This window comes from Phallusia mammillata, chromosome 1 (genome assembly GCF_965637545.1).
Source record: "Phallusia mammillata chromosome 1, kaPhaMamm4.hap1.1, whole genome shotgun sequence".
NCBI classification, from domain to species: domain Eukaryota; kingdom Metazoa; phylum Chordata; class Ascidiacea; order Phlebobranchia; family Ascidiidae; genus Phallusia; species Phallusia mammillata.
Window position 1 is genome coordinate 18,867,476 of NC_137252.1, and position 24,913 is coordinate 18,892,388.

At 37.9% G+C, this 24,913-nt stretch overlaps 3 protein-coding genes and 1 non-coding gene across 5 annotated transcripts; all 4 read right to left on the reverse strand.

Annotated features, from left to right (window-relative positions):
- Nucleotides 1–8,311: 8,311 nt before the first annotated feature.
- Nucleotides 8,312–14,999, reverse strand: LOC145205711 (uncharacterized). The gene is made up of 2 exons (XM_080078475.1): nt 14,306–14,999; nt 8,312–8,444 (listed from the first exon to the last, which is right to left on the reverse strand). The coding sequence occupies exons 1-2, from the start codon at nt 14,997–14,999 to the stop codon at nt 8,395–8,397; spliced, it is 744 nt and encodes a 247-aa protein (XP_079934601.1). The 3' UTR covers nt 8,312–8,394.
- On the reverse strand, nt 10,325–10,398 carry Trnas-gga (transfer RNA serine (anticodon GGA)). Its single transcript has one exon. It is a non-coding gene; the product is annotated as a tRNA-Ser (tRNA).
- Nucleotides 10,575–11,639, reverse strand: LOC145237035 (uncharacterized). The gene has a single exon (XM_080099741.1). The coding sequence runs from the start codon at nt 11,340–11,342 to the stop codon at nt 10,575–10,577; it is 768 nt and encodes a 255-aa protein (XP_079955867.1). The 5' UTR covers nt 11,343–11,639.
- Nucleotides 15,000–15,986: 987 nt separating the features above from the next.
- LOC145235160 (uncharacterized) lies at nt 15,987–18,206 on the reverse strand. 2 transcript variants are annotated; one of them, XM_080099570.1, is made up of 3 exons: nt 17,249–18,206; nt 17,114–17,182; nt 15,987–16,804 (listed from the first exon to the last, which is right to left on the reverse strand). In XM_080099570.1, the coding sequence occupies exons 1-3, from the start codon at nt 17,738–17,740 to the stop codon at nt 16,550–16,552; spliced, it is 816 nt and encodes a 271-aa protein (XP_079955696.1). In that variant the 5' UTR covers nt 17,741–18,206; the 3' UTR covers nt 15,987–16,549. The 2 variants fall into 2 exon arrangements, with proteins under 2 accessions (XP_079955696.1, XP_079955695.1); XM_080099569.1 differs by having other exon boundaries at nt 15,988–16,804; nt 17,114–18,202.
- Nucleotides 18,207–24,913: the final 6,707 nt, after the last annotated feature.

Genomic DNA, 24,913 nt, shown 5'->3' on the forward strand with positions numbered 1-24,913 from the left:
CATCAACGACGCAAGGTTCAGTTGGAAACATCCATATAAACGGGGATTTTAGGTTCGGCCTGATTCGGCCGAAATTATTCGGCCTCGTGGCCGAATATTCGGTTTCGGCCCGAACCTTTTCAGGCGGGTTCGGTGCATCACTAGTTCCTTTAACAAATGGTTTAATTTGTAAACACTACTGTCGTGACAAACACGTGAGATTAGCATACGCCACTGGAGTTTGAAAATACTAAGTTTGATGCCATATGCGATTAATTTTATCAAAAGTTAACAGGCCAATACAAGAATTCAAGGTTTAACACTTAGTGTGCCAAGTTCAAAATCCTTATTTTGTTTAATATGCAGAGCATTGATGGTATTTAAATTTATTGTCAGTCGGTTCTATCACCAAAGTTTTATTTTTCAGTCGGTTCTGTTACAAAAAGTCCACTGACAGTAACCAATTGTTTAACACAGTGGCACGCTTTTTAGGGCACGTTAAGTAAGACAGAATATTGTATTCAAGTAATCTGTAATTTGAACCCTTAAAATGCAGCCAACAAGACACTGTATTACTTTTTTTTAACGGGGTTCAAACCCAGGACACTCGTGGGGACGAATCCCGATCAAGGGTTTGTTTCATGTCTGTTACATAAGTCAGGCGCGCCAGACCATTCGTCCAAGTTCCTGCCCAAGACACTGTATTATATACCAAGAAGGGAAAATCTACTACAACAACATACCTCACGGCAGCCCCACATTCCGCTAAATTGTGATATGTGGCGCTAAAGCGACAGTAACCTATATAAAACAGTGTATCTCTAAAAATACTTGGTTGTATCATTAAAAGTTCAATAAAAACAACTTTAAGACTTAGTTCTTCATGGAAAATTTTCAAATACTTACTTCCCAGCCCTATTTTTTCTAGCAGCTAAATCAGTAATTCCGCTCTTGGCGTTTTAACTAACTTTCGAGTAGTAGCGGAAAGAGCTGAATTGTTTATTTCGCAGCCAAGGTAGGTTAGAAAGTATTTTTTGTTAAAATTTTGTGCATAGAAACTTAGTGTTAAAGTTAGTTTTATTGTATTTTAAATAATAATAATACCTGACCCCACTCCAAAAAGCATAGCTATAGTCAGCATGTTTAGAGATATGTCGTTTTAAATGCGTCTTAGTGCTCTTTGCTCCATCGGAATTTAGCGTAATGTGGGACTGTCGAGGTTTGGTGCTAGTAGATTTTTCGATAAGTTACCACTTATTTCTAAATTAGAATCCAACGGAAACGAAGCTTATTGGAAACATGTCTGTGTTTTGCCCAAACAAATATTTTGCAACAGTAGGATATGTTGCTTTATCCTTTTCTTAGATTTTAAAACTTATTTTGTTTTTTGCTAATGTTTATATGACGTGACTTATAAGATTACGCCGCTACAATTTTGTTTTTTTTGTTCACTTTACAAATTTCCATCAAGGTATTTACTTTTCCTTCTCTGTAGTAACTAGACAACACCAGATTCTAGTATTACATTTTGGAGAGATTGAATTATTTGGGGTTTTTGTTTGGGTTTGGGGCATCAGGTACACCAAGTGCACTTAAAGACGTTTTTCTGCATGTTTGGGTAGTTTTGATAATTCCTGGCAATTGTTTGTCTTTTTGCGCATGGGTTTATGCGTTTATTCGTTTCCCCAATGGACACCCAACACTGAAAACGAAGATAATGTAAAAAAATCCTTTATGTAACGCACAAGCCCAACAACTCATTTTGTTTTGAAATAGTTACAACTGTAAATATATTTGTACTTTACATAATTACGAGCGGGTATTTTTTGTTCAGTTATCGGGTTTGCGCGGTATATGGGGAGTAGGTTTGTTTTTCCAGGTTAAAAAAATATTTGTGCGTAAGGTGTAGGTTGCTATTTTAACACTCTGTTATTTTGGTAGGGATACAGGTTTGTTCTGACGTTGTTATTTTGCGAGACGGTTTATTTTGATTCGGTACAGATTTATTACGCCACGCTTGTTTGTATTTGAAATTGACTGCAATGTGTTCTAACGGTTTAGCCACTTGAAATTCGTTTGAGAAATGTCATATAGCTGCCTTTAACCTGTGTTCAACAATAAAAAGAAGTTGCTGCCCCATCGTGTATTTATTTTGATCATAATTTTATCACAATATTTTGGAGATCGTCTTCCCTGTCAGAAGTCATTTTCTGTAAAAACATAAACAATTAATCAACAGCTAAATAAGCATATTATAGCACGCTCAATCACCAACAACAGGAAGCCAACATTTTAACACGTTTGCTTCTAACACAAGTAGAATTAGATTTTATACGTCTTTACTGAGCTACGGTTTTTATTAAGCTATCGTACAGCTAAACGTACCTTTAAATTTTTCTCTTAAATTTATTCGGTAAGTTTATTCTCTTCTACTTCAAGCAGATCATTAATATCATCTGAATCATCAGGAAGACTCTCGAACTCTTTGTCTTCTTCAAGTTTTACGTCTTCGTTGTCATCTTCGTTTTCTATTTGTTACATTAAAAAGAACAGACCCGCTACGCTTAAAAGTGGCCTAATACGCAAAAATGGAAATACTAAATGAGCTTGGCACACATTTTACGAGAGAGTGATCAATAACTTAAATTGATCACTTTGTAGCAAGATTACCTAAATATTGACGGGTGTAGACCATATCAGATTTACCTGAGATAAAGTTGTCTTTTCCAGTCCTGTGTAAGCAAAACATAATTTGTAGCAATGGTATTAGTAGCACATAGTTTCAGATAAAAACTTTAAAGACTTGCCTGCTGCGGCGGCGGTAGTAACAGCGTCGACGGTAGTACGGTGTTCGACGTCTGTAGATTACAATACGTCTTCGACTTCTTCGTCGCCAAAAAAGCAATGAGTCACTCAGATCAACTACCAAAAGAAAAAGCACAAGGAGGGAGACGCACGTCTTGATTTTCATCTGTAAACGCAAACAAATAGTATATTACACTTTAACGTTTATAAACTACAAGCAAATTTCACTTAAAAATACATGTTTTGTTATTAAACCTACCTTGTTTGATCAACCTTCGCTGTACCAAACTGTGCAAAGTTTACATTGACAGCTACTTATATAGCATTCAAATCAAACCGAAATATCCAATCAGCCGTTGAGAAGTAAAATCCAAACGTGTTGGCGTTTCCCTCTCTTCCGTGCCCAAATAGGCAGCCTGCCTTAAAATCGCAAACAAATCCGGTTTTGGGTGTTTATCCGCACAACCCACTGCAATTTTTAGCGTGAAGATAGTTTTACCGGATAAGCGATGTATTTATATTCCGTAGGCAAGAACAGTGGGTGCGTCCTTTGTGAACCCGCACCATCCTTAGTTGATTTCAAATCATCCACCTACTGTAGAAATCCTTCTTGTGACAGCTGTTGTTGTAACAAGCTTTTGCGAGTGAGCAATATCGAGATAAAATATTGCAATCAAGTATTTTGATTAATTAAACCTTTAAGTCTTCTTGGGGGTTATTGCGGGCTGCAGCGGGCCGATTGACATTAAAAATACACGCGAGGGCCACATAGCATGCAAGCCCGAACGCAGCGCTGTTCCAAAGCTGTGCTTCGCGTAGATCTTTTGTGGAATCTAAAGAAGCTCAATGGCTTACTACAATCTTATTTAGAGTCATATAGTGCTACTGTCAAAACGTAAAATTCTGTGCCATATTCAAGAGTCTCCTCTATTGGCAATATTTATTTATTTTCATCGCAATTAACCAAACAAAACATTGGTTCGTACAATAGCGAAGGCATTAATATATTTAGTCCTGCTGTGATGTAACAAACTGTCTTTCGAACGTTTTTCTTCGTTCTGTAAAACAAGGGGAAATTAATCCTATAGGTATACATATTGTTGCGGGAACACTTACATTAGAAATAGTTAACGCAAGATTATTTTTTTTGAGATTTATGGCAAGATAAAAGGCCTTCGCGGCAGAGTTGCAAGTCGGGCCGGGCTTTTCGGGCCGGGTTCGGGCCGGGTTCAGGCCGGGTTCGGGCCGGGTTCGGGCCGGGTTCGGGCCGGGTTCGGGCCGGGTTCGGGCCGGGTTCGGGCCGGGTTCGGGTTCGGGCCGGGTTCGGGCCGGGTTCGGGCCGGGTTCGGGTTCGGGCCGGGTTCGGGCCGGGTTCGGGCCGGGTTCGGGCCGGGTTCGGGCCGGGTTCGGGCTTAGGTATTTGTGAGAAAACGGGCTTAAAACGGGCCTGACTTTAGGTTCCGTGCCCGCCATTGTTTTTTAAATAAAATCATTCAACTAAGTAACGATTCTCTGGCTTTGACCTAATGCCCACCCTCCTCTAAAACGTATTGTTTACCCCATTGTCTACTATTGTTCATTGTGTTTGTTGCCTTTCTCTTTTTTTTTCTCATCCTTTGTTGCAAGGCTTTCTTGGATAGGCCCGTCAATCAAAATTTCGGGCCTAAACGGGCTTTGCAAAAACGTTTCGGGTTCGGGTCGGGCTTCGGGCTTATACTTTCGGGTTCGGGCCGGGTTCGGGCTCAGATTTCGGGCCCGCTTGCAACTCTGCTTCGCGGGCCGGATAAGATGACGTCGCGTGCTGGATCTGGCCCACGCGCCGCGGGTCGTAGTTTGGGGCACCTGGCTACAGAGTGTATAGGAAAAACCGAAATGTTACTTCCAGAAAAATTGAAGTGCAAATGAGGCGGCTTAAAACAACTTGCTGGGGAACAAAATTGTCATTGACTTGATGACAATAGTTTTGTCAAATCGTTTAAACTTTACAGTTGAATACTATTTTTGCGACATCCAAAGACGATTCTGTTCGTGGTTAAGAATGTTTTAGGTTTCTGAAAGTACTACAAGTCCCCTAAATATAATGCAAAACATGCAGAAACATCAAAACATCTGGATACTTTTGCTGCAAATATTGTGCGATTGCACCCACCAAAGGCTTGTAGATTACATATAATGGGCAAAAAATATGTCAAGACATGGATATACGAAAGCTGTGTTGGAAACAGCATAGGCCCAGCCCATTTCAATTGAGAGAAGGGACACAAAACTTGATAAATATTTAACATGGCATTAATTTAAGTCCACGACTTTTCTTACGATCTTATGAACCAAGCCTGCTTACTTAATTTGCAACCGGTCCAGAATCCTGCAATCACGGCTCACCACTAAAGCCAATTATACTCCCTCACACTGGTTTAGCCTATGGGCGCGACTTATATTTAAAACAATGTAAAAGCAAAGTTACACCGAGCACGTGGCAACCCACCACCAATACCAACAACAACACCACTACGTTTCACGGCGCCCAGAGAAAAGCCCTATCAACGACTAGCGACGCGCTATTTTAGGCATGTGGAACAAGAAGGCACATTCCGGCGCAATCAACGCCTTGCAAACCAATCACCCCTAAGGGGAAGCAGCGAGGGTGCCACAACACAAAAACGTAATTAAGGTGCCACAACGAAAAAGAACGAAAACAAAAAGTGACGGTGACAAAAAATCAACAAGCAAATAAAATTTCGCTACAGTAGCCCAAAGAGCTGAATTGTTTATTTCGCAGCCGAGGTAGGTTAGAGTTAGAAAGTAATTTTTTAAAAAAATTGTGTATAGAAACTTAGTGTTAAAGTCAGTTTTATTGTATTTTAAATAATAATAATACCTGACCCCATTCCAAAAAGCATAGCTATATAGTCAGCATGTTTAGAGATATGTCGTTTTAAATGCGTCTTAGTGCTCTTTGCTCTACCTATCGGAATTTAGCATAATGTGGGACTGTCGAGGTTTGGTGCTAGTAGCTTTTTCGATAAGTTACCACTTATTTCTAAATTAGAATCCAGCGGAAACGAAGCATATTGGAAACATGTCTGTGTTTAGCCCAAACAAATATTTTGCAACAGTAGGATATGTTGCTTTATCCTTTTTGTGCTAAACACCTTACTTAGATTTTAAACTTATTTTGCGTTTGTTTTTTGCTGATGTTTATATGACGTGACTTATAACATTACGCCGTTACATTTTTGTTTTTTTGTTCACTTTACAAACTTCCGTCAAGGTATTTATTTTTCTTTCTCTGTAGTAACTAGACAACACCAGATTCTAGTATTACATTTTGGAGAGATTGAATTATTTGGGGTTTTGTTTGGGTTTGGGGCATCAGGTACACCAAGTGCACGTAAAGACGTTTTTCTGCATGTTTGGGGCAGTTTTGATAATTCCTGGCAATTGCTTGTCTTGTTGCGCATGGGTTTATGCGTTTATTTGTCGCCGCGATGGACATCCAAAACTGAAAACGAAGATAACGAAAAATTCCTTTATGTAAAGCACAAGTCCAACAAATCATTTTGTTTTGAAATAGTTACAACTGTAAATATATTTGTACTTTACATAATTACGAGCGGGTATTTTTTGTTCAGTTATCGGGTTTGCGGGGTATATGGGAAATAGGTTTGTTTTTCCAGGTTAAAAAAAATATTTGTGCGTAAGGTGTATGTTGCTAAACTTTATCACTCTGTTATTTTGGTAGGGATACAGGTTTGTTCTGACGTTGTTATTTTGCAAGACGGTTTATTTTGATTCGGTACAGATTTATTACGCCACGCTTGTTTGTATTGGAAATTGACTGCAATGTGTTCTAAAGGTTTAGCCACTTGAAATTCGTTTGAGAAATGTCATATAGCTGCCTTTAACCCGTGTTCAACAATAAAAAGAAGCTGCTGCCCCGTCATGTATTTATTTTGATCATAATTTTATCACAATATTTAGGAGATCGTCTTCCCTGTCAGAAGTCCTTTTCTGTAAAAACATAAACAATTAATCAACAGCTAAATAAGCATATTATAGCACGCTCAATCATCAGCAACAGGAAATCAACATTTTAACACGTTTGCTTCTAACACAAGTAAAATTAGATTTTATACGTCTTTACTGAGCTACGGTTTTAATTAAGCTATCGTACAGCTAAACGTACCTTTAAATTTTTCTCCTAAATTTATTCGGTAAGTTTGTTCTCTTCTACTTCAAGCAGATCATTAATATCATCTGAATCATCTGGAAGACTCTCGAACTCTTTGTCTTCTTCAAGTTTTACGTCTTCGTTGTCATCTTCGTTTTCTATTTGTTACATTAAAAAGAATAGACCCGCTACGCTTAAAAGTGGCCTAATACGCAAAAATGGAAATACTAAACGAGCTTGGCACACATTTTACGAGAGAGTGATCAATAATTTAAATTGATCACTTTGTAGCAAGATTGCCTAAATATTGACAGGTGTAGACCATATCAGATTTACCTGAGATAAAGTTGTCTTTTCCAGTCCTGTGTAAGCAAAACATAATTTGTAGCAATGGTATTAGTAGCACATAGTTTCAGATAAAAACTTTAAAGACTTGCCTGCTGCGGCGGCGGTAGTAACAGCGTCGACGGTAGTACGGTGTTCGACGTCTGTAGATTACAATACGTCTTCGTCTTCTTCGTCGCCAAAAAAGCGAGTCACTCAGATCAACTACCAAAAGAAAAAGCACAAGAAGGGAGACGCACGTCTTGATTTTCATCTGTAAACGCAAACAAATAGTATATTACACTTTAACGTTTATAAACTACAAGCAAATTTTACTTAAAAATACATGTTTTGTTATTAAACCTACCTTGTTTGATCAACCTTCGCTGTACCAAACTGTGCAAAGTTTACAATAGCAGCTACTTATATAGCATTCAAACTAAACCGAAATATCCAATCAGCCGTTGAGAAGTAAAATCCAAACGTGTTGGCGTTTCCCTATCTTCCGTGCCCAAATAGGCAGCCTGCCTTAAAATCGCAAACAAATCCGGTTTTGGGTGTTTATCCGCACAACCCACTGCAATTTTTAGCGTGAAGATAATTTTACCGGATGAGCGATGTATTTATATTCCGTAGGCAAGAACAGTGGGTGCATCCTTTGTGAACCCGCACCATCCTTAGTTGATTCCAAATCATCCACCTACTGTAGAAATCCTTCTTGTGACAGCTGTTGTTGTGACAACCTTTTGCGAGTGAGCAATATCGAGATAAAATATTGCAATCAAGTATTTTGGTTATGAACCTTGAGCCTTCTTGGAGGTTATTTCAGGCAACTGCGGGCCGGTTGGCATTAAAATTTACACGCGAGAGCCATATAGCATACAAGCCCGAACGCAGCGCTGTTCCAAAGCCGTGCTTCGCGTAGATCTTTTTTGGAATCAGAAGAAACTCAATGGCTTACTACAATCTTATTTAGAGTCATATGGTGCTACTGTCAAAACGTAAAATTTTGTGCCATATTCAAGAGTCTCCTCTATTGGCAATATTTATTTATTTTCATCGCAATTAACAAAACAAAGACATTGGTTCGTACAATAGCGAAGGCATTAATATATTTAGTCCTGCTGTGATGTAACAAACTGTCTTTCGAACGTTTTTCTTCGTTCTGTAAAACAAGGGAAAATTAATCCTATAGGTATACATATTGTTGCGGGAACACTTACATTAGAAATAGTTTGGCAAGATTTATTTTTTATGAGATATATGGCAAGATAAAAGGCCTTCGCGGGCCGGATAAGATGACGTCGCGTGCTGGATCTGGCCCACGCGCCGCGGGTCGTAGTTTGGGGCACCTGGCTAGAGAGTGTATAGGAAAAAACGAAATGTTACTTCCAGAAAAATTGAAGTGCAAATGAGGCGGCTTAAAACAACTTGCTGGGGAACAAAATTGTCATTGACTTGATAACAATAGTTTTGTCAAATCGTTTAAACTTTACAGTTGAATACTATTTTTGCGACATCCAAAGACGATTCTGTTCGTGGTTAAGAATGTTTTAGGTTTCTGAAAGTACTACAAGTCCCCTAAATATAATGCAAAAATATGCAGAAACATCAAAACATCTGGATACTTTTGCTGCAAATATTGTGCGATTGCACCCACCAAAGGCTTGTAGATTACATATAATGGGCAAAAAATATGTCAAGACATGGATATACGAAAGCTGTGTTGGAAACAGCATAGGCCCAGCCCATTTCAATTGAGAGAAGGGACACAAAACTTGATAAATATTTAACGTGGCATTAATTTAAGTCCACGACTTTTCAGTCTTAATCATCTTGCACTTTTATAATCATGGAAAGCAGTATTTCTAAAACTGCTTGAATTAAGGTCGAACGGACAGAGCTTCAAACGAAGAACCATGACTATAGTCATTGCGTAACTTGAAACCTACCTCGTCAGCGATGCTTACCAAAAACGCAAACTGCATACCAGCAGACAGCATTTCAAGAAAAATTACATCACTGTAGGCCTACATACGATCTGGCTTGTGAAATGCATAGTCAGTCTGACCACACCGACAGGAAGCATAGGCGTCATCTAATTTTTCCGATTATGTATGTTCGGTAAAACACAATTCATTTAAATTTGGAAACAAGGCAAAGTATCAACTTATGACCATTAACAAAAACGATGTAGACGTCATATTTGCCACACGTAACGCCATGTATTATAAAGCATTTTGTTGTATGTGCTGCAGTGTGTTTTCGAAAAAATGCCGCAAAATGATATGCCCCAAACCGTAGCACTTTGTAGTCCTGCAAATCCATTGTCATTTTAATGCCGACGGTTAACTGTTTTTGCCTTCTTCTTCCTGTTTATGCTGTGCTTTTGTGGAACGCGAAGCATTTGCATACCGTACAGTGCCATATACTATCTATATAAGTTTAGTTTTCTTCCAACTGGTGTAATGTCCACAAATTACCCGTTTATAGTAAACTCATTAATTGTTGACGGTATCACGTTACCAACCTAATGTCCCTCACTTAATTAACGTCATGATGACAAGTAAGCTGGCATGAATGCTGGACTTAACATCCATTACTGAGGGATTATGTTTGCCTTATGCTGGTCAGCAGCGCCGAAAAGTTTGCCGACCCGTGTGCACTAGACTGATTCATGTTTATTATTATTATTATTATTATTATTATTATTATTATTATTATTATTATTATTATTATTATTATTATTATTATTATTATTATTATTATTATTATTATTATTATTATTATTATTATTATTATTATTATTATTATTATTATTATTATTATTATTATTATTATTATTATTATTATTATTATTATTATTTAAGAAGTTAAGACATAAATTCATAACTGGGATCAGCCCTGAAGCGTCTATGCAGACCAGCGATTACGGCACACTCATCTATAAATCACAGTACGCCAGGCCCATTGAAGGCGCCATACCGAATCAGCCGGTCACCAAGCATTCACCACCATATGGCAAGGCGTAGGCTAGAAAAATCTAGCCTGCGGTGGGATTCGAACCCACGACAGGAGTCTTTCCGGGACTCGCGCTCTACCAACTGAGCTACACAGGCTCAGTGGAGAATCCGCCGAAAGTCGAATCACAAGCACCGTTGCCTGCCTCGTATGCTGCACATGTCAGCTTCGTAGTAGGGGATCGCCAGATTGACCAGTATCAGTTAAGATGAACATAAATTCATAACTGGGATCAGCCCTGAAGCGTCTATGCAGACCAGCGATTACGGCACACTCATCTATAAATCACAGTACGCCAGGCCCATTGAAGGCGCCATCGCCAATCTGGCGATCCCCTACTACTATGGTAAATGACATATCTGGCACATAACAACATACAGTTCACCAATTTATCGCCGGATCCACCATTGTGGACACCAAAAAGTAAGTTCACGGGAGGTAACGTCAGTGGGACTCGGGTTCTAGCACTAATCCATGCACAAACGTTTTCCCAATACAGTCTAGTTACATGACAAGAATAAAAAACATGGTAAACGTTTTCTGTAGCATTTTTACAGAATGTGCACAAGTCGGAGTCAATTTTCCCAAAGGAGTGCAATATTTGGTTGCACACGATGGCATTCAGATTTACTTTAATTTGAAAACTTCTCAACCTATTTTCAATAGTGGAATTAAAGTTGTTAATATATACTTCTCGCCACGGTATGACAAAATTTATGAAAAGCTTGTTTTTCCAAAAGTCTTGGGACTTAACTGGCACGCGAGCCACGCTGTCTTGTAGCTTTGTGTAAATTGTTTTGACGCTGTTTGTGTCTTTAATAAGATTCAATATATGTTCTGACTGAGTTATTTGTGGGTCGATATAGTTTTCTGAGTCCCATTGCTCAGGCAGACTTGAAACAAGTTTTATAAATTGAATGAACTCTGCGTTATTAGCCTGAAAATTAAATTTTAACGCCAAGTTGTCGTAAGTTTCATACTCTCCTTCATTAGTCAATAGGTGTTCATGTAACATTACGCCAGAGTCGATCAGGGGTTTCATAAAGAAAGTTTTAGATTGGTACTTAATTTTTTTGTTCAGCCAAAGTGTCCTTTCTGTCGATTTTGGTTTTAGCAGATTTAAAGTGTGTATGCAACTGACAAGGGTGTGGCGCAAGGTTCTCAAGGGTAAAACACGTTTAACCTCGGCTCGATTAAGCGATATAGTTGCATTTAGAAAAGCGTTAACTCTTTGTCCCCTTAAGTATGGTGCCTCGATTTGTTTCCAATCCGCAACTACGCTTTCATCAAAAAGTTTTTGAAACCATTTAAGGTTTAGTGCCAGAATATAATTTTCTACATTAATTTTCTACATTAAGGCTTTTAATTATTGTTACTTTCCCCAGTAAGGAAAGACTCCTTGTCGACCATAGGTTTGCAATAACTTTGATCTTTTGCAGTATAGGCAAAAAATTGTATTCCAGCAATTTTTCATCGCTGCACGTCGTGGTCGGAATTACAACCCCCAAATACCTAGTTTTTTGAGAAGGCCTCAAGAGCCCGGCTTGTTGCATCGGTTTGTGGCAACAGGAGCGTTTGGAACCAACAAAAAATGCGTTTGATTTGTTCATATTTATTTTGCATCCCGACATATCGCCAAACTCTGTGATTATACTTAATGCTTCGCGAAAATCATTATCGCTGCCGGAGAGAAACAAAACGGTGTCATCCGCAAACATGGAAACTTTAAATTCTTTGTCATGTACTTTTATACCTAAAAAGTTCCCCTGTCTTAACATTATTCCTAGACATTCAATACTTAGAACAAAAAGCGTGGGAGACAGAGGATCACCTTGCCTCACTCCTCTTTCGACTTTAAATGGCGCAGATACAAAACTGTTATTAATTATTGCCGATGTCGGGTTTTGGTAAAAACATTTGACATGTCTAATAATTGTTGGGCCAAAACCAAAAGCTTCTAATGCAGAAAACATAAAATCCCAACTTAACGTATCAAAAGCTTTGAATATGTCCAATGACAAAATTGCCCCTGGAATATTTTGGTGGTCGGCACTGTCTATAATATCAAATAGAAGTCGAATATTATAGTACCAATGTATCGATTTGCTATGAAACCATTTTGGTCAGGAGAGATTACATGGTTCAAAACCGACCGTAATCTGTTGTTAACTGCTTTAGAGGCAATTTTATAATCAGCATTTAGTAGCGTAATTGCCCTATAACTACCTGGGTGAAGCGGGTCCTTATCCATTTTGGGAAGAAGAGTTATAACAGCTCTGGACTGCGAAGGGGTCAAATTTCCAATTTTTATCGAAAAACTCCACGCCGCTGTGAAAAGACCTTTTAGGTTTTCCCAAAATGTTAGGTAGAACTCGGCGGGGAAGCCATCGAGTCCCGGTGACTTATTTTTGCCCATGTCTTTTAGTGCGTTTAAAAACTCGGTCTCCAGAATTTCAGTTTCTATTTTTTCCATGGCTTCTAGCGGAATTTGGGGAAGTCCCAACGATGCTAGTTTAGATGCATTGATGTTGGACTTTGTCATCCCTTCTATACAATTGTTCATAAAATTTCGCTAAGCTTTTCAGAATTTTTTCTTGATCTGTAAGGATTTCCGATCCAGAAATTAGGCGATTTATACTTTTCTTTTCGCCCTGTCGTTTTTCCAGGTTTAAAAAGTATTTCGTATTTTTTTCTCCGTCTTCAGCCCAGCGAGTCCGACTACGGGTAATGGCGCTGATTGTTTGGCGCTTTAGAAGTTTATCTAGTTCATTTTGAAGGGCGAATAGTTTGTCGTGTAGTTGATCACGTTCCTCACCCGTCGTGTTACAAACAGCATTTTGAATTGTGACGATATCCTTTTCTATTTTCGTTAGTTTGGCGCTGTTATTCCGTTTTTTTTTTCGGATGCATACCGGATTGTTTCCCCTCGGATCACAGCTTTTAAAGCGTCCCATATGACATGCGGATTGATAGCGGAATCTTGATTATCCGTTTTATGCATGTCAATGAGGGATTTAATCTTTTCTATATATTTCAAATCGGTCAGGAAACTCGCGTTTAGTTTCCAGTAACCCTTTCCACGTGGTAAGGGATTAACGGCGACCTCTAGGGCGAGCATATAGTGGTCGGACATGGGCCCAGGAACAATGTCGACGTGTTTTACATTTTGTATTAGATCATTACCAAGTAAATAAAAATCAATTCGAGATGCCGCTGGGGGATTTTTCTGAACCCTTGAGAACTTTTTCAGCATTGGGTTTTTGTGGCGGAAGATATTTGTGAGGTTGAAATGATTAATGTAACGTTGTAGGGTAGCTTTTGCTTTTTGGTTACTGTGGATTGATTTTCCGGTTTTATCTAGGTCTGTATTAATTACAAGATTAAAGTCTCCTCCCATTATAATTGACGCGGTTGAAAATCCGTTAAGCGTGGCAAATAATTTTTCGAAAAAGTCTGGATCATCTTTGTTTGGTGCATAAACGTTTACAAACAATAGTGGCTGAGAATTGATGGTCGCTTCTATCATTATAAATCTACCTTCGACGTCTCGGTATATATTCGTTAAAGAATAGGAAAGATGCTTGGCAAAGAGAATTGCGACCCCGCGACTATTGGTGCTTCCGTGTGCCCAAAACGCTTCACCACCCCACTCCATTCCCCACAATTTGTCATGCTTCTCACAGCCATGTGTTTCTTGTAAGAATGCTACATGACAATTTTTACGGTGCAAATATTTAATTATAGTTTTCCATTTTAGGGCTAGGTTTAAACCTCGGACATTGTGAGAATTAATTTTAAGAGCCATAAAACCTAAATAAGAGTATTATTTCATTTATGCACTTGTATTCCTATATTAATGTCCCATTCATATTCTATACCACATTCGCACAAAAACGGTTGGCTGGGACTGATAAGAGCACATTGTAACTTTCGGCAATAAATTAACGGTTTTACACAAACACGTTAATGAAAACTTTTGGCACACAACACATTCAAATAAATTACCTTCCACTTGGAATTCCGGTTGGAAGTCTCTGCAACAAGGCATCCATCTCATTCGATTGTTGCAGCCCGGGCATTGACACGTTTTCGTGTTTTCCTGGACCAGGAAGAGCTCGTCAGTGCAGCATTTAATTGCTACCAAAAACTTTTTTGAACAGCTCCAACATGTAAACGTCTTTGATTCTTCAGTTAGATGCGCTTCTGCTTGGCACCCTGGACAGATTAGTGAAATAGTTTTCACACAAAAGCTTTTGCTTTGTGGAAACTCCTCAGGGCTTCGTTCCAGTCTTTTCCTGCTGGCTGTTTTTGAAGGTGCCTTGTTGTCATGTGGGGTGCTTGTCATCACGTTTTCTGTTACAGGTAGGTTGCCCAAATCCTCGCGATTTTCCTGCTGGTCACCAACAATTAGGTCAGACCCGTTTGTTGTGATTATTTGATTGCATTCGGCCACCTCAGGGCGAGTCGGGGAAGTGTTATCAGCGTTGGTACGCTGTCCAGTTTCCAACCGTTTCCCTGCTACAGTTCCAGTTAACACTGGAAAATCGCTTTTCCTTTGTGAACATTCAGCTTGTTTGTGACCTTCCTTACCACAGTATTTACAAGTGAAAACTTGACCGTTGTAGGTAACATAAAATTCGCAGTTTTCAATCCTTATATAGCTTGGGATAGGTTTTTTCTCCACATCTTCAGCATTCATAGTTGCGATGCGCATTCCATACTGGAAAATTATTATTATTATTTTTTTTTTCACGGGGTTCGAACCCAGGACTCTCCCGGGGACGAATCCCGATCAGGGTTTTTTATGTCTGTATATGGGTCAGGCGCGCCAGACCGTTCGGCCAAGTTCCTGCCCTACTGGAAAATTATTATTATTATTTTTTCACGGGTTTCGAACCCAGGACACTCCCGGGACGAATCCCGATCAAGTTTTTTTTTTAGGTCTGTATGTGGGTCAGGCGCGCCAGACCATTCGGCCAAGTTCCTGCCCGTGCCTTAACGACCCTTTGGGTTACAGTGCCACCAGGCGGATAAACATCAGCAAAATCCAATAAAAAAACTAGTTTTATTTTAAGGCTAAAACAGCTTAAGCTAAGAATAAAATAAATAAATTCTCATGATGTTCAAGTATTAAAACCAACGATGTTAAAATATTTTGATAAAACTATATTGAAGTAAGTTTAACAGCACTTCCAATAAATAATTGTGTGGCATTTAATAAGAATCTTCTCATCTCGTAAATAACCTAAAAACGAAACAATAAGGTGACCTTGTAAATAAACATTTAACACTACTTACTTGCGCTAACAAAATAACATAGACAAAGTCAACATACACGAACATTTTGTGTTTGTTTCATGATAAGCTTCTGAATCGTGCTCCTTCACTGCTTTGCATCATAGTGCGACAACATTTTGACAAATTTCGGGAAGGCTAGAAAAATCAACCTGCGGTCGGATTTGAACCTACTACAGAAGCCTAATCGGGGGCCAGCGCTCCAACACCAAATTACACCGGCTGGGTGGCCGGCATCGTACATTATTACCAGTTCAGTGGAGCAATTACAATCTGGGCGTAATTTGCATTCGTAACACCTTTAACCTGTTTTTTAACTTTGCTTTCATGCTCTTTTATAACTGACATGTATACAGTAAATGTGATTTTCTGCACTGCAGATATGCAATCAAATTCACAAAACTTTTTGGCGGTTCAAACGTGACAATAAGAAAATACGAGTGTGTGTATATATGTGCTCTTATCGGGCTATAGTGCAAACAATATCAACAGATGATATTAATAAAAGGTTATCGCCATTTTTTTGTTTGTTTTACAGTAAAAAGTCTCGCATTTCATTTCATTTTTTTAGTTATTAGCGTGACAGCACTACAGACTGCGTGTTTTTTCCTCTAGGAAATGTGTCAAAGCAACTTGATTCCGGCTCCGACGAAACGAGCGTAGAATCGTGTCCAGTAAATGCCAAGGGTTTCCATCACGATGTCCTTTTCAGGATACCAATTAAGTAAAATATTTCAACAGGAATTTAAAATTATTTTGTAACTTCATGCCTATACATTTTCGGTTACTCTCTCTGATATCGTCTCTTAATATAGTTTAGCTATTTAGACTTTCAAATCTCTATGACGCGTTCGAATTTTTGCATGTTTAGTGCCATATAACCCAATAAAGTGGTTGTTACAAAAGATAGTTTAGTCATACACACAAATGTCAATTTTCATCCAACTTAGTTTTTCACCCTACTTTAGCTAATAAAAGAAACACATCAAACAAGGCTCGAAATTTGACGTTATCGTCTATGGCTTGAGGGACTTCCAGCAATTCTTTTACTCGTTTGCTAAACACTTCAGCAGAATCTAAATCCAAGGGTGTGTGAGGTGGGAATTGGTTCTGGCATAAATCAAAAATATGTTGCATATGTAGCTGATAAGAATCCATCGATCGCATAAAACCCTTTGCTGTTGCCAAGTTCCAGTCCCCGTACGCCACCTTATTAATTAAGAAAAAAAATACCAAGATTATTAAGAAAAATATAATCATTCTTAATAATATTGTTTTAGTACGTTGCTCCTTACGAGCTAGGGACAGTTAAATAAGTGAAAGTAAGGTAATTCAAAAAATTTTTATTTATTTAATTTTTATTTATTTACGGTACATTAAAGCTCTCTGGTGGCGGCGTAAAAGCCTTTGACAAGTCTGATTTTATATGATAAAAACGTGGCAAACCTATATATCAGTGTTTGCCTTTTAATATCGTAAATTAACATTCATTAACATCTCTGTTAGACGTTTACTAACCTGTACATTCTGCTTTTCTTTCTTATTCCATGGAATTGCTTCATATACGTTTGGGAACTGGGTTTTGACCTGAGCGTAGCGAATCATGTCATGACGCTTTCCATGAACAAGAAAGTGTTCCAGCAAATCACTAACTTTGAATTTGAGATCATCCTTCCCATCCATAAGCGGAACAAGCTTCGGAAACCAATATCCTCCTATTGCGAGGCATCCATCAGGCTTAAGTACTCTTGCCGTTTCGTCAAAAAATCTGGGAAGGTCAAACCAGTGAGCACACTCCATGGCAAGCACTAGATCAACGGAACCGGCGTCAACTAACGATAAGTTTTCAGCGCTACCAATTTCGTAAGACACGTTGGGAAATTGGTTTTGCCTCTTGGCTAATTCTATTTGCTGACGACTTACGTCCGAAGCTAAGATTTGTTTAAAATATGGAGCAAAGTGGTTTGTAGCTTGACCACTGCCACATCCAACTTCAACCATCAAATCATGTCGACTCGATCTGTTCCAATCTGGTTTATAGTATTTCATCACTGCTTTAAGAACGTCACTGGAATACTTTGGTCGAAATTTGAAATATTCTGTAGCAATTTTAACGCTTTCGTATCTTCTCAGAACATTTGTCATTGTATTTATTGCTAAAAGCTATTCCACTACATTTACAGGCGCAGCAAAATTTTTGTCCCAAAAAGAAATAAAAATCCGGTCAACATTTAGATCTTTACTTATAAGGTACTTAAGGCAGTAAAGCCAATAAGGTTCTGACATATATGTCAACTGTAGTTGAAAAAACTTGTCATCTATTGTTGCGTTTTGGACAGGCAGCCCCAGCAACCGTAACGACACGGCCAATTAACCTTGAAGTGTTACAATGACCAACACTTTACTGTCGTAACAATCTAGTCACTTGAAAAAACTGACCCGAGATAGGTTTCATGTCTGCCACAAGTTAACTTGTTCAGTACATTGCAACCTAGACATCTTATGACGTAACAATGCATCTGATAGGTTCTATCATCACGCCATGTCACGCCTTGTGTTTGAACTAGAGTAACCTGTGTTTTGGGGGCTGTGGTGCGTTTTTAATAACGAGTGCATTCTATTGTGGAGAGAATACAGTAAACATCTCGAAAGTTCTCGGTGTGCCAAAGACAGCGTCAACACAAATAGCAACAGTAGGGATATCTGACCCGATTAGTTTGCGACAATGTCATGTCCGAGCACATAAATGTTGAAATTAAAAAAAATATATTTTGGCCTCTAAGCAAATCTTTTTGCCGATTTTAGACTTTGATATGTCGCAAATCTTGCTTTACAGTACACGAATGTGCGCATAACATTCATGCACGCCAGTAAATCACACAACTTTGCATCCAATAGTTTTTTATCTCATTGTTCAGTGATTGTTTTTTCACAGAAAACCTTGAGCCACATGATTGACGTGATTAACGCATTTGTCGTGGTTAAAACGTAAATATTACGTACGTTCAAATAAACTTCACGTGTTTCCATAAATTGGACTTCTAGTGTGATGTCATATGTTAAAACAGTCGCGCGAATTTCTGACTGTACATCAGTTGTGAGTCGTAACAATTAGTTCGTGTCATTTTACTAGTTCACTCTGGCAAGATTTGGAAAACACATTATAACACCGCCAAGTCTAGAACGACATTACCATGAGTTTTAAAGAACAAGCAAGTGGAAAACATGATTGGTTATGAAAAAATCTACACAAACAGTATACCACACGTCATAGGTGCAGAATTGATTATGTGTAAAAGTGTGTTAAAACAAGCCATGCAATTTGACACATTTCAGTCCCAGCATAATGATCGGCACATTTCGCAGCTAATTTTTAATTTTCGGATCAATTTCTTTTTTCCGTTGCGATTTCATCTTCTACTTCGTCGTCTTGCTATTCTTCGTTTCCTCGTTTTAATTCTTTAACGTGACTTCTTTGTATTCTCTACAAGATAATATAAGACGTCCTTTTTTAAAACCTTTGTATTGCTAAGATGGCAGAATATCAGGAAACCAGTCTGATTTTAAAGGGGTGATGGCCACTGGCGTCGCCGTGAAGGGGATAAGCGCAATGACTTCAATCCTGAAGGCTTGAAAATGCAGATTTTGTCCCCATAACTTGAATTTTTGCTGATGTCGCTACTGATTGTTTTAACAATTACGATTCTGCATTTGGATTTTTTAATTTGCAAACCAAGAAACTAGAGCCGACACTTTCAGTAATAAGTTACTAAATAATTGTGCTTAAATATGCCACGTGGCTGTGAAATACATGTGCTTGCGTTGCGAACTCATAGTACGAAAAAACACTTGTTAATTCCACTTACCTTGGTCATCGAAACTGGGTTTGGATCGCAAGCTTGTGTGACACCTGTCCACCATTAACTGACATTTAACTTTCAGCACAATGCCACATCTCTCCTTAAAAGTCTTTGCCAGTTGCTTGCTGGAATGGCAATAAATAGAAGTTTGCAATACAAAATCACACGGCTATGGACCTACAAGTTCCTACAAATGGACGCTTTATCACAAATTCTACGTTTTTTGACAAAGACATCTTCTTTTTAATACGAGTTATTTCGTAATAGTTATTTCTTGAGTTCCTGCCCACTGATGTCGCTTGGATTTGATTTCCACACAGTGCTGTCTTTTATAGGACCACATGTTTGCTTACTGAGTGGTTATGACCTTGTAGCTCCTTAAACATTTTTTATCAAGCACTAATTGATCGGTCTAGCAGAGTAGCAGTGATGTCATTGAAAAATATATTTTGTCGAAAGCGTCAAATAATTCAGGCAACCATTGCAGTTATTGACAGGAAAGTGAAAATAGGGAAAAAGTCGTAGGCATAGTTTGCCAAATTAATTGATATTTAAAGAAAAGTCTGACTACCAAATTTCGTGTGGACGGCAACTTGAAAACAATAATTGCCTGACTTCAAAATAGAAATTTTTTGAATGATGATAACACAGGGCAACAAAAAAATATTTTTTTACTGGTGTCAGTAATGTTTTAATTGATTTTGACTAATTTGAGTGCCCTGATTTCAAAAATGCAATCGGTTTATCTGTATCACGTCTAGTTTAAATGTTATGGTACATCCACGTTTGAAAAACAATCTATATGTATACACTATAGTGAAACTGGTTTTGAGTATTTTAAGTGGAATTACCGTTATTGCAAGAACAAAGTTTCGATTTAATTTTAAATGTAACAGGTAGACACTCCTAACAAACAAAATTCCACACAAAAAACAAAAAAAAAGGTTTCAAATTTGTAAGTTGTCAGGTATATCGGATATAGGCCTACCCTACACATGTACTTCTGTAACTTTTGGAAATGACTGGCAGCAATATCGTCCCGTTTAATTTACCAACAGTAATTAGCCAGGACCACATTATTCCCTCTTCCCTGGCACGTTTCGTTTTACTGATATCCTGTTGGAACCTTTCAGCTTAATTCTCATCATTTATATCCCCTACGTTTTAAGGGAAGTGTAGCTTTATACTCATTTTCGTTCCGAATTTATCAGACCGCTTAATAACTTAGTTTTGTACTATGTCTAGTAATGTTAGTATATTTCTACTGTTTTTGTCCATTACTGTAATATTCCAATCAACATTAGGTAAGTGGAGCCCATTGCTTGTCCTAAACCCCCAAAGTCACATCTAAGTGTGCAAGATATGCACATTTGATACAGATCTTTTTTTTCTTTTTAGTTGTGTTCAATGGGTATTCACCAGTAATCTAGAATAAAACATCTTGGTAATTCATGCAACACCTTATAGATGACCTAGCCACTATTAATTTTAGTTTTACCACCTTGCTTTACTAGTCTGAAATCACTCCATAAAACACGTATAGTTTAAAGTTACCACTAGCCTACACCAACCATTTTTAGACAGAGCATAAGCATAGAACACATGTTTATGCTATAAAACCGACTGCACTGTAGAAAATTGATGTGTTTAATGTAACAAAACTTTAACAAACATATAAAAGCGTGATTTTAAAGTCATTGAACCAATATGGTCATAAATTTTGGTTTTGTAAATAACTTAAAAAGTTGACCTGATTGAAGAAAACCGTAATGATTTTTGAAATCAGTACCCCAAAATTAGTCAATATCAGTTTTAACATTAAAGACACCAAAAATTGTGTTGGCCAGTGTAATTTGTGAAGAGTTCAAATCTGAAACAAAAAAGTTTCATCGCCCACCTCGGCAATAGATTTGACAACTAGGCTACATTGTTGATATTCCACGGTTCAGTTTGTGTTAAAAAATCATGATGTTTTTCTTATTATTCGATGCTTTGTTTATGGCGTTATAATATAAACTTGAATATGTACTGTGGCAACGGGTTAACCACTAAACCCAGGGGTTTGCCTTTTAAGGCAGTGGTTCTCAACCAGGGCCCATACCCTCCCTAAAGCGTTCATGAAACCCCGGATCAGGACACACTCCCAGGGGTGTCAAACTCAGTGGCCGTGACAACAGTCAATAAAAGTAAACTCATCCGAATTTAAAAAAATCAAGCGAAGACAAAAAAAAACTGACGAGAAAGAAAATACTTTCCTTTTAAAAAGAATAATCTGGACCACAATTGGTCTGTCGAATTGTGAGGCGCTTGCACCTCTTGAGTCACCTCTCAAAGACAGGCCGATTGAAGTTTTAGTTGAAATTTTGTCCGAAGTGTAATAAACAATTACTCCTTTTAACGACGTTTTACAATAAACGGTTGTGACGTCACAATACGACGAAAACCTCTTTTGTTCAGATAATCACTGAGTGGCGCAAATACCTGGGAGGGCAAAGTGAAGAGGAGTTTGCAAGGTCGAGAGAAGAGATGGACCCAATATCGTCACAGTTGGCGGATTGAATCTACCTAAGTTGTCAGGAATTCTTTGTTTGTTTCGCGACAACATCACCGATTTTTTTCTAGTACAATTATTAAATTATTTTTTCTGTAATTTGTACCTTCATTGATTTTTATATTGTTTGCAAGAAACACTGGTCTACACCAGGGGTCCGCAAATAGTTGGTCGCGACCCAAATTTGGGTCGCGAGACCTTCCAGTCTGGGTCGCGAAATATTTGAAATTTCCCATCAATATAAGCATCGCATCTATAGTATTAATAAAATACAATTTTTTTCATCCTCCTAATTATTGTAGCATTGTTACACAAGACTACGTAATGTTACATACAACAATGTAACAAGTTATAAGCGCACCTGTACAAGCAGTCATGCGCTTTCTGCACTATTTTATATTAAAACCAAATACAGATCAAAGTAGAGGAAGATCTTCGGCTTGCCGTCTCATAAATAACAACTGACAATAGCATTATAGCAGTCGTAATATTGATATTTATTTTCTTAGTATTTTCCACAAACTTACATGCTAACAAAATGCTTGGGTCGCGAGAATTTAGAGCAAATTTGTTAGGGTCGCACCAAAAAGTATTTGCGGACCCCTGGTCTACACAATCACTTTAATCCTACCGCACAAGTAATATCTCTGCAAAGTAAAAGCTTAATTGGATAGTTATGAGAGTGAGAAGAAATTATTAAATTGTAAAGATAAAATAAGAAGTGCAAAAACATGATTTAGAGACAGATTTTGTTTGTTTTTAAACCCGTGTTTGATATGTTTAAAACACAAAACAAATGTTTTCCAGGTAACGCAGACAGCCAACACATGGAGCGTTTAAGCGTATTCGATACGCTTATTCGATACGCATTTCTCTCGTTTTCGAAAAAGAAAAACGGCAAAGCGTATTAGACTTCTCCGATTCTCGATGCGCTCGGCACAGGTGGTTTGAATAAGTAGGTCAACTTGAAACCATATGTAATTTTTTTAATTTGGTGCCGAAAATAACGGGGAAATTTGAGGTTAATGCTGAACAAACGTTCCATACACCAAGTTGCATAATTAATTAAGTTTTTCGTCCAACTGGTGCAAAGTTATACAAATTAGTCGTTTTTTATGAAACAAATTTAATAGATTTGTACAGTCATATAAAGGAATTTTTCAATGTGCTACATGGCCTGGAAATGTAATACAGTACAACTTATGAAGTTAGAGTGATCTATACACTTTGAATGTTTCTTCCAACTATTCCTGAGGGTTTAACTGTTCACAATAAACAAATTCATACCTTGGTATGTCTAAACTCGACGCAAACAGCTGCTGCTAACAAATTACCTTAGATTTTTTGGAAGAATAGACTAACAGTCTAAAAATACTTTAAAATTAACAGTTAACCGGCCTTGTGTTTGTATATCACTTTACAATAACCACCATATCGTTTTTGCGCAAAACTGAAAACCTTGAATGTGATTCGGTTCGGCAGCCATGTAATTTTACGCTTTAGCGAATCGAAATCGTGACGTCACATAATGCGCATCAACGATACGATTCGATTCGTTATCGCATCTAACATATGACGACACATGGAGCGTTTAAGCGTATTCGATACGCTTATTCGATACGCATTTCTCTCGTTTTCAAAAAAGGAAAAAGGCAAAGCGTATTAGACTGAAGTAACTGCACATTAAGCAAAAGACTAGTTAAATAATTGCGTATACGCATGGAGACATGAACTACAGCGATCTGTATATATACTGAAGAGTGTGAAGACGAGTCAGCAATTTTTGAAAAAAAAACAGAGAGACATTTACTCGAAAGAAGAAGTGGCCAGTTACCCCCGACTTGGCACCGATAATGGCGTTTAACTTGCAGTTCTAGCCATGGGCGCCGCCACGTAAGGGTAAGAGGGGGCACTTGACCTTCCATTTTCTCGAAAAACGTGATGACTGAAAAACGATCATGCTCTAAGAAGGGAAGTTGAGATAATCAAAGCAAATGTCTAAACAGGCGACTTTAAAAATGTCTGCATTGTTTACGCATCTGTTGTTTTCATAGCCTCCGCCGTTTCAAAATGGTTCATAGTTGCGTGGCTGTACGGGGATTTTTCATCGTTGACGCAAATCTACTGCATATATTTTATGTCCTGTGTACATAATTACTTGATATAGTACTCTATGCCTGCAAGTATGTTTTTGTCAAAATGCTAGACCCAATCCCGGGGCTTTTAAAACAATTCGGTAACAAAAAGATTCAGCTTGATTTTTTTATTTTTAAATCCCGTTTTAACCTTTTTGGGTAAACCTATCAAATATTTTAGAAAAGGGTATTGTAGCAAATACACCTGGTAAATAACAAACAAAAAAACGTATTGAAACAAATTTGTTACTTCCACTTTATAGTCATAAACTTCGCTAGAGAACTTATAATTATAGAATCATTGTAAACTCTTGGCAATACACTGAAAATATATGTCTTGTTTGCTTGTGGCTGCTGTGCTCGATTAATGAAATGCTTGCCAACAATTTTGCTTCCATTAAAAACCATTTATTTTGCCCTCAATAAATAAAAACTTGCAAAGCACTCTTCTGTGTCTGACAGTCCGACTCCTGTGTTCACTTAGTTTGGTATACGCTTATCTAATATTTAACTATTGCGCTTGCTTTTCACAAATAACTTTATTTACCAATAATATATTAGTTGTTTTGTCTCATAATGTTTGTTTGTTTTGTTTATCTATATTTATTTTTACGTTATTCCTTTTACCGCTTTTGTTTTCTCGTGTTTCATTTTAGGAGAAACGACGTCACATGTCTCTAGGAATGTGACCAATCACAACGCGGCACGGGAAATCACTAAAGCGGGATCCCTTTTTCACTTTAACATATTTTTTGTACTTAACACCGGTAAA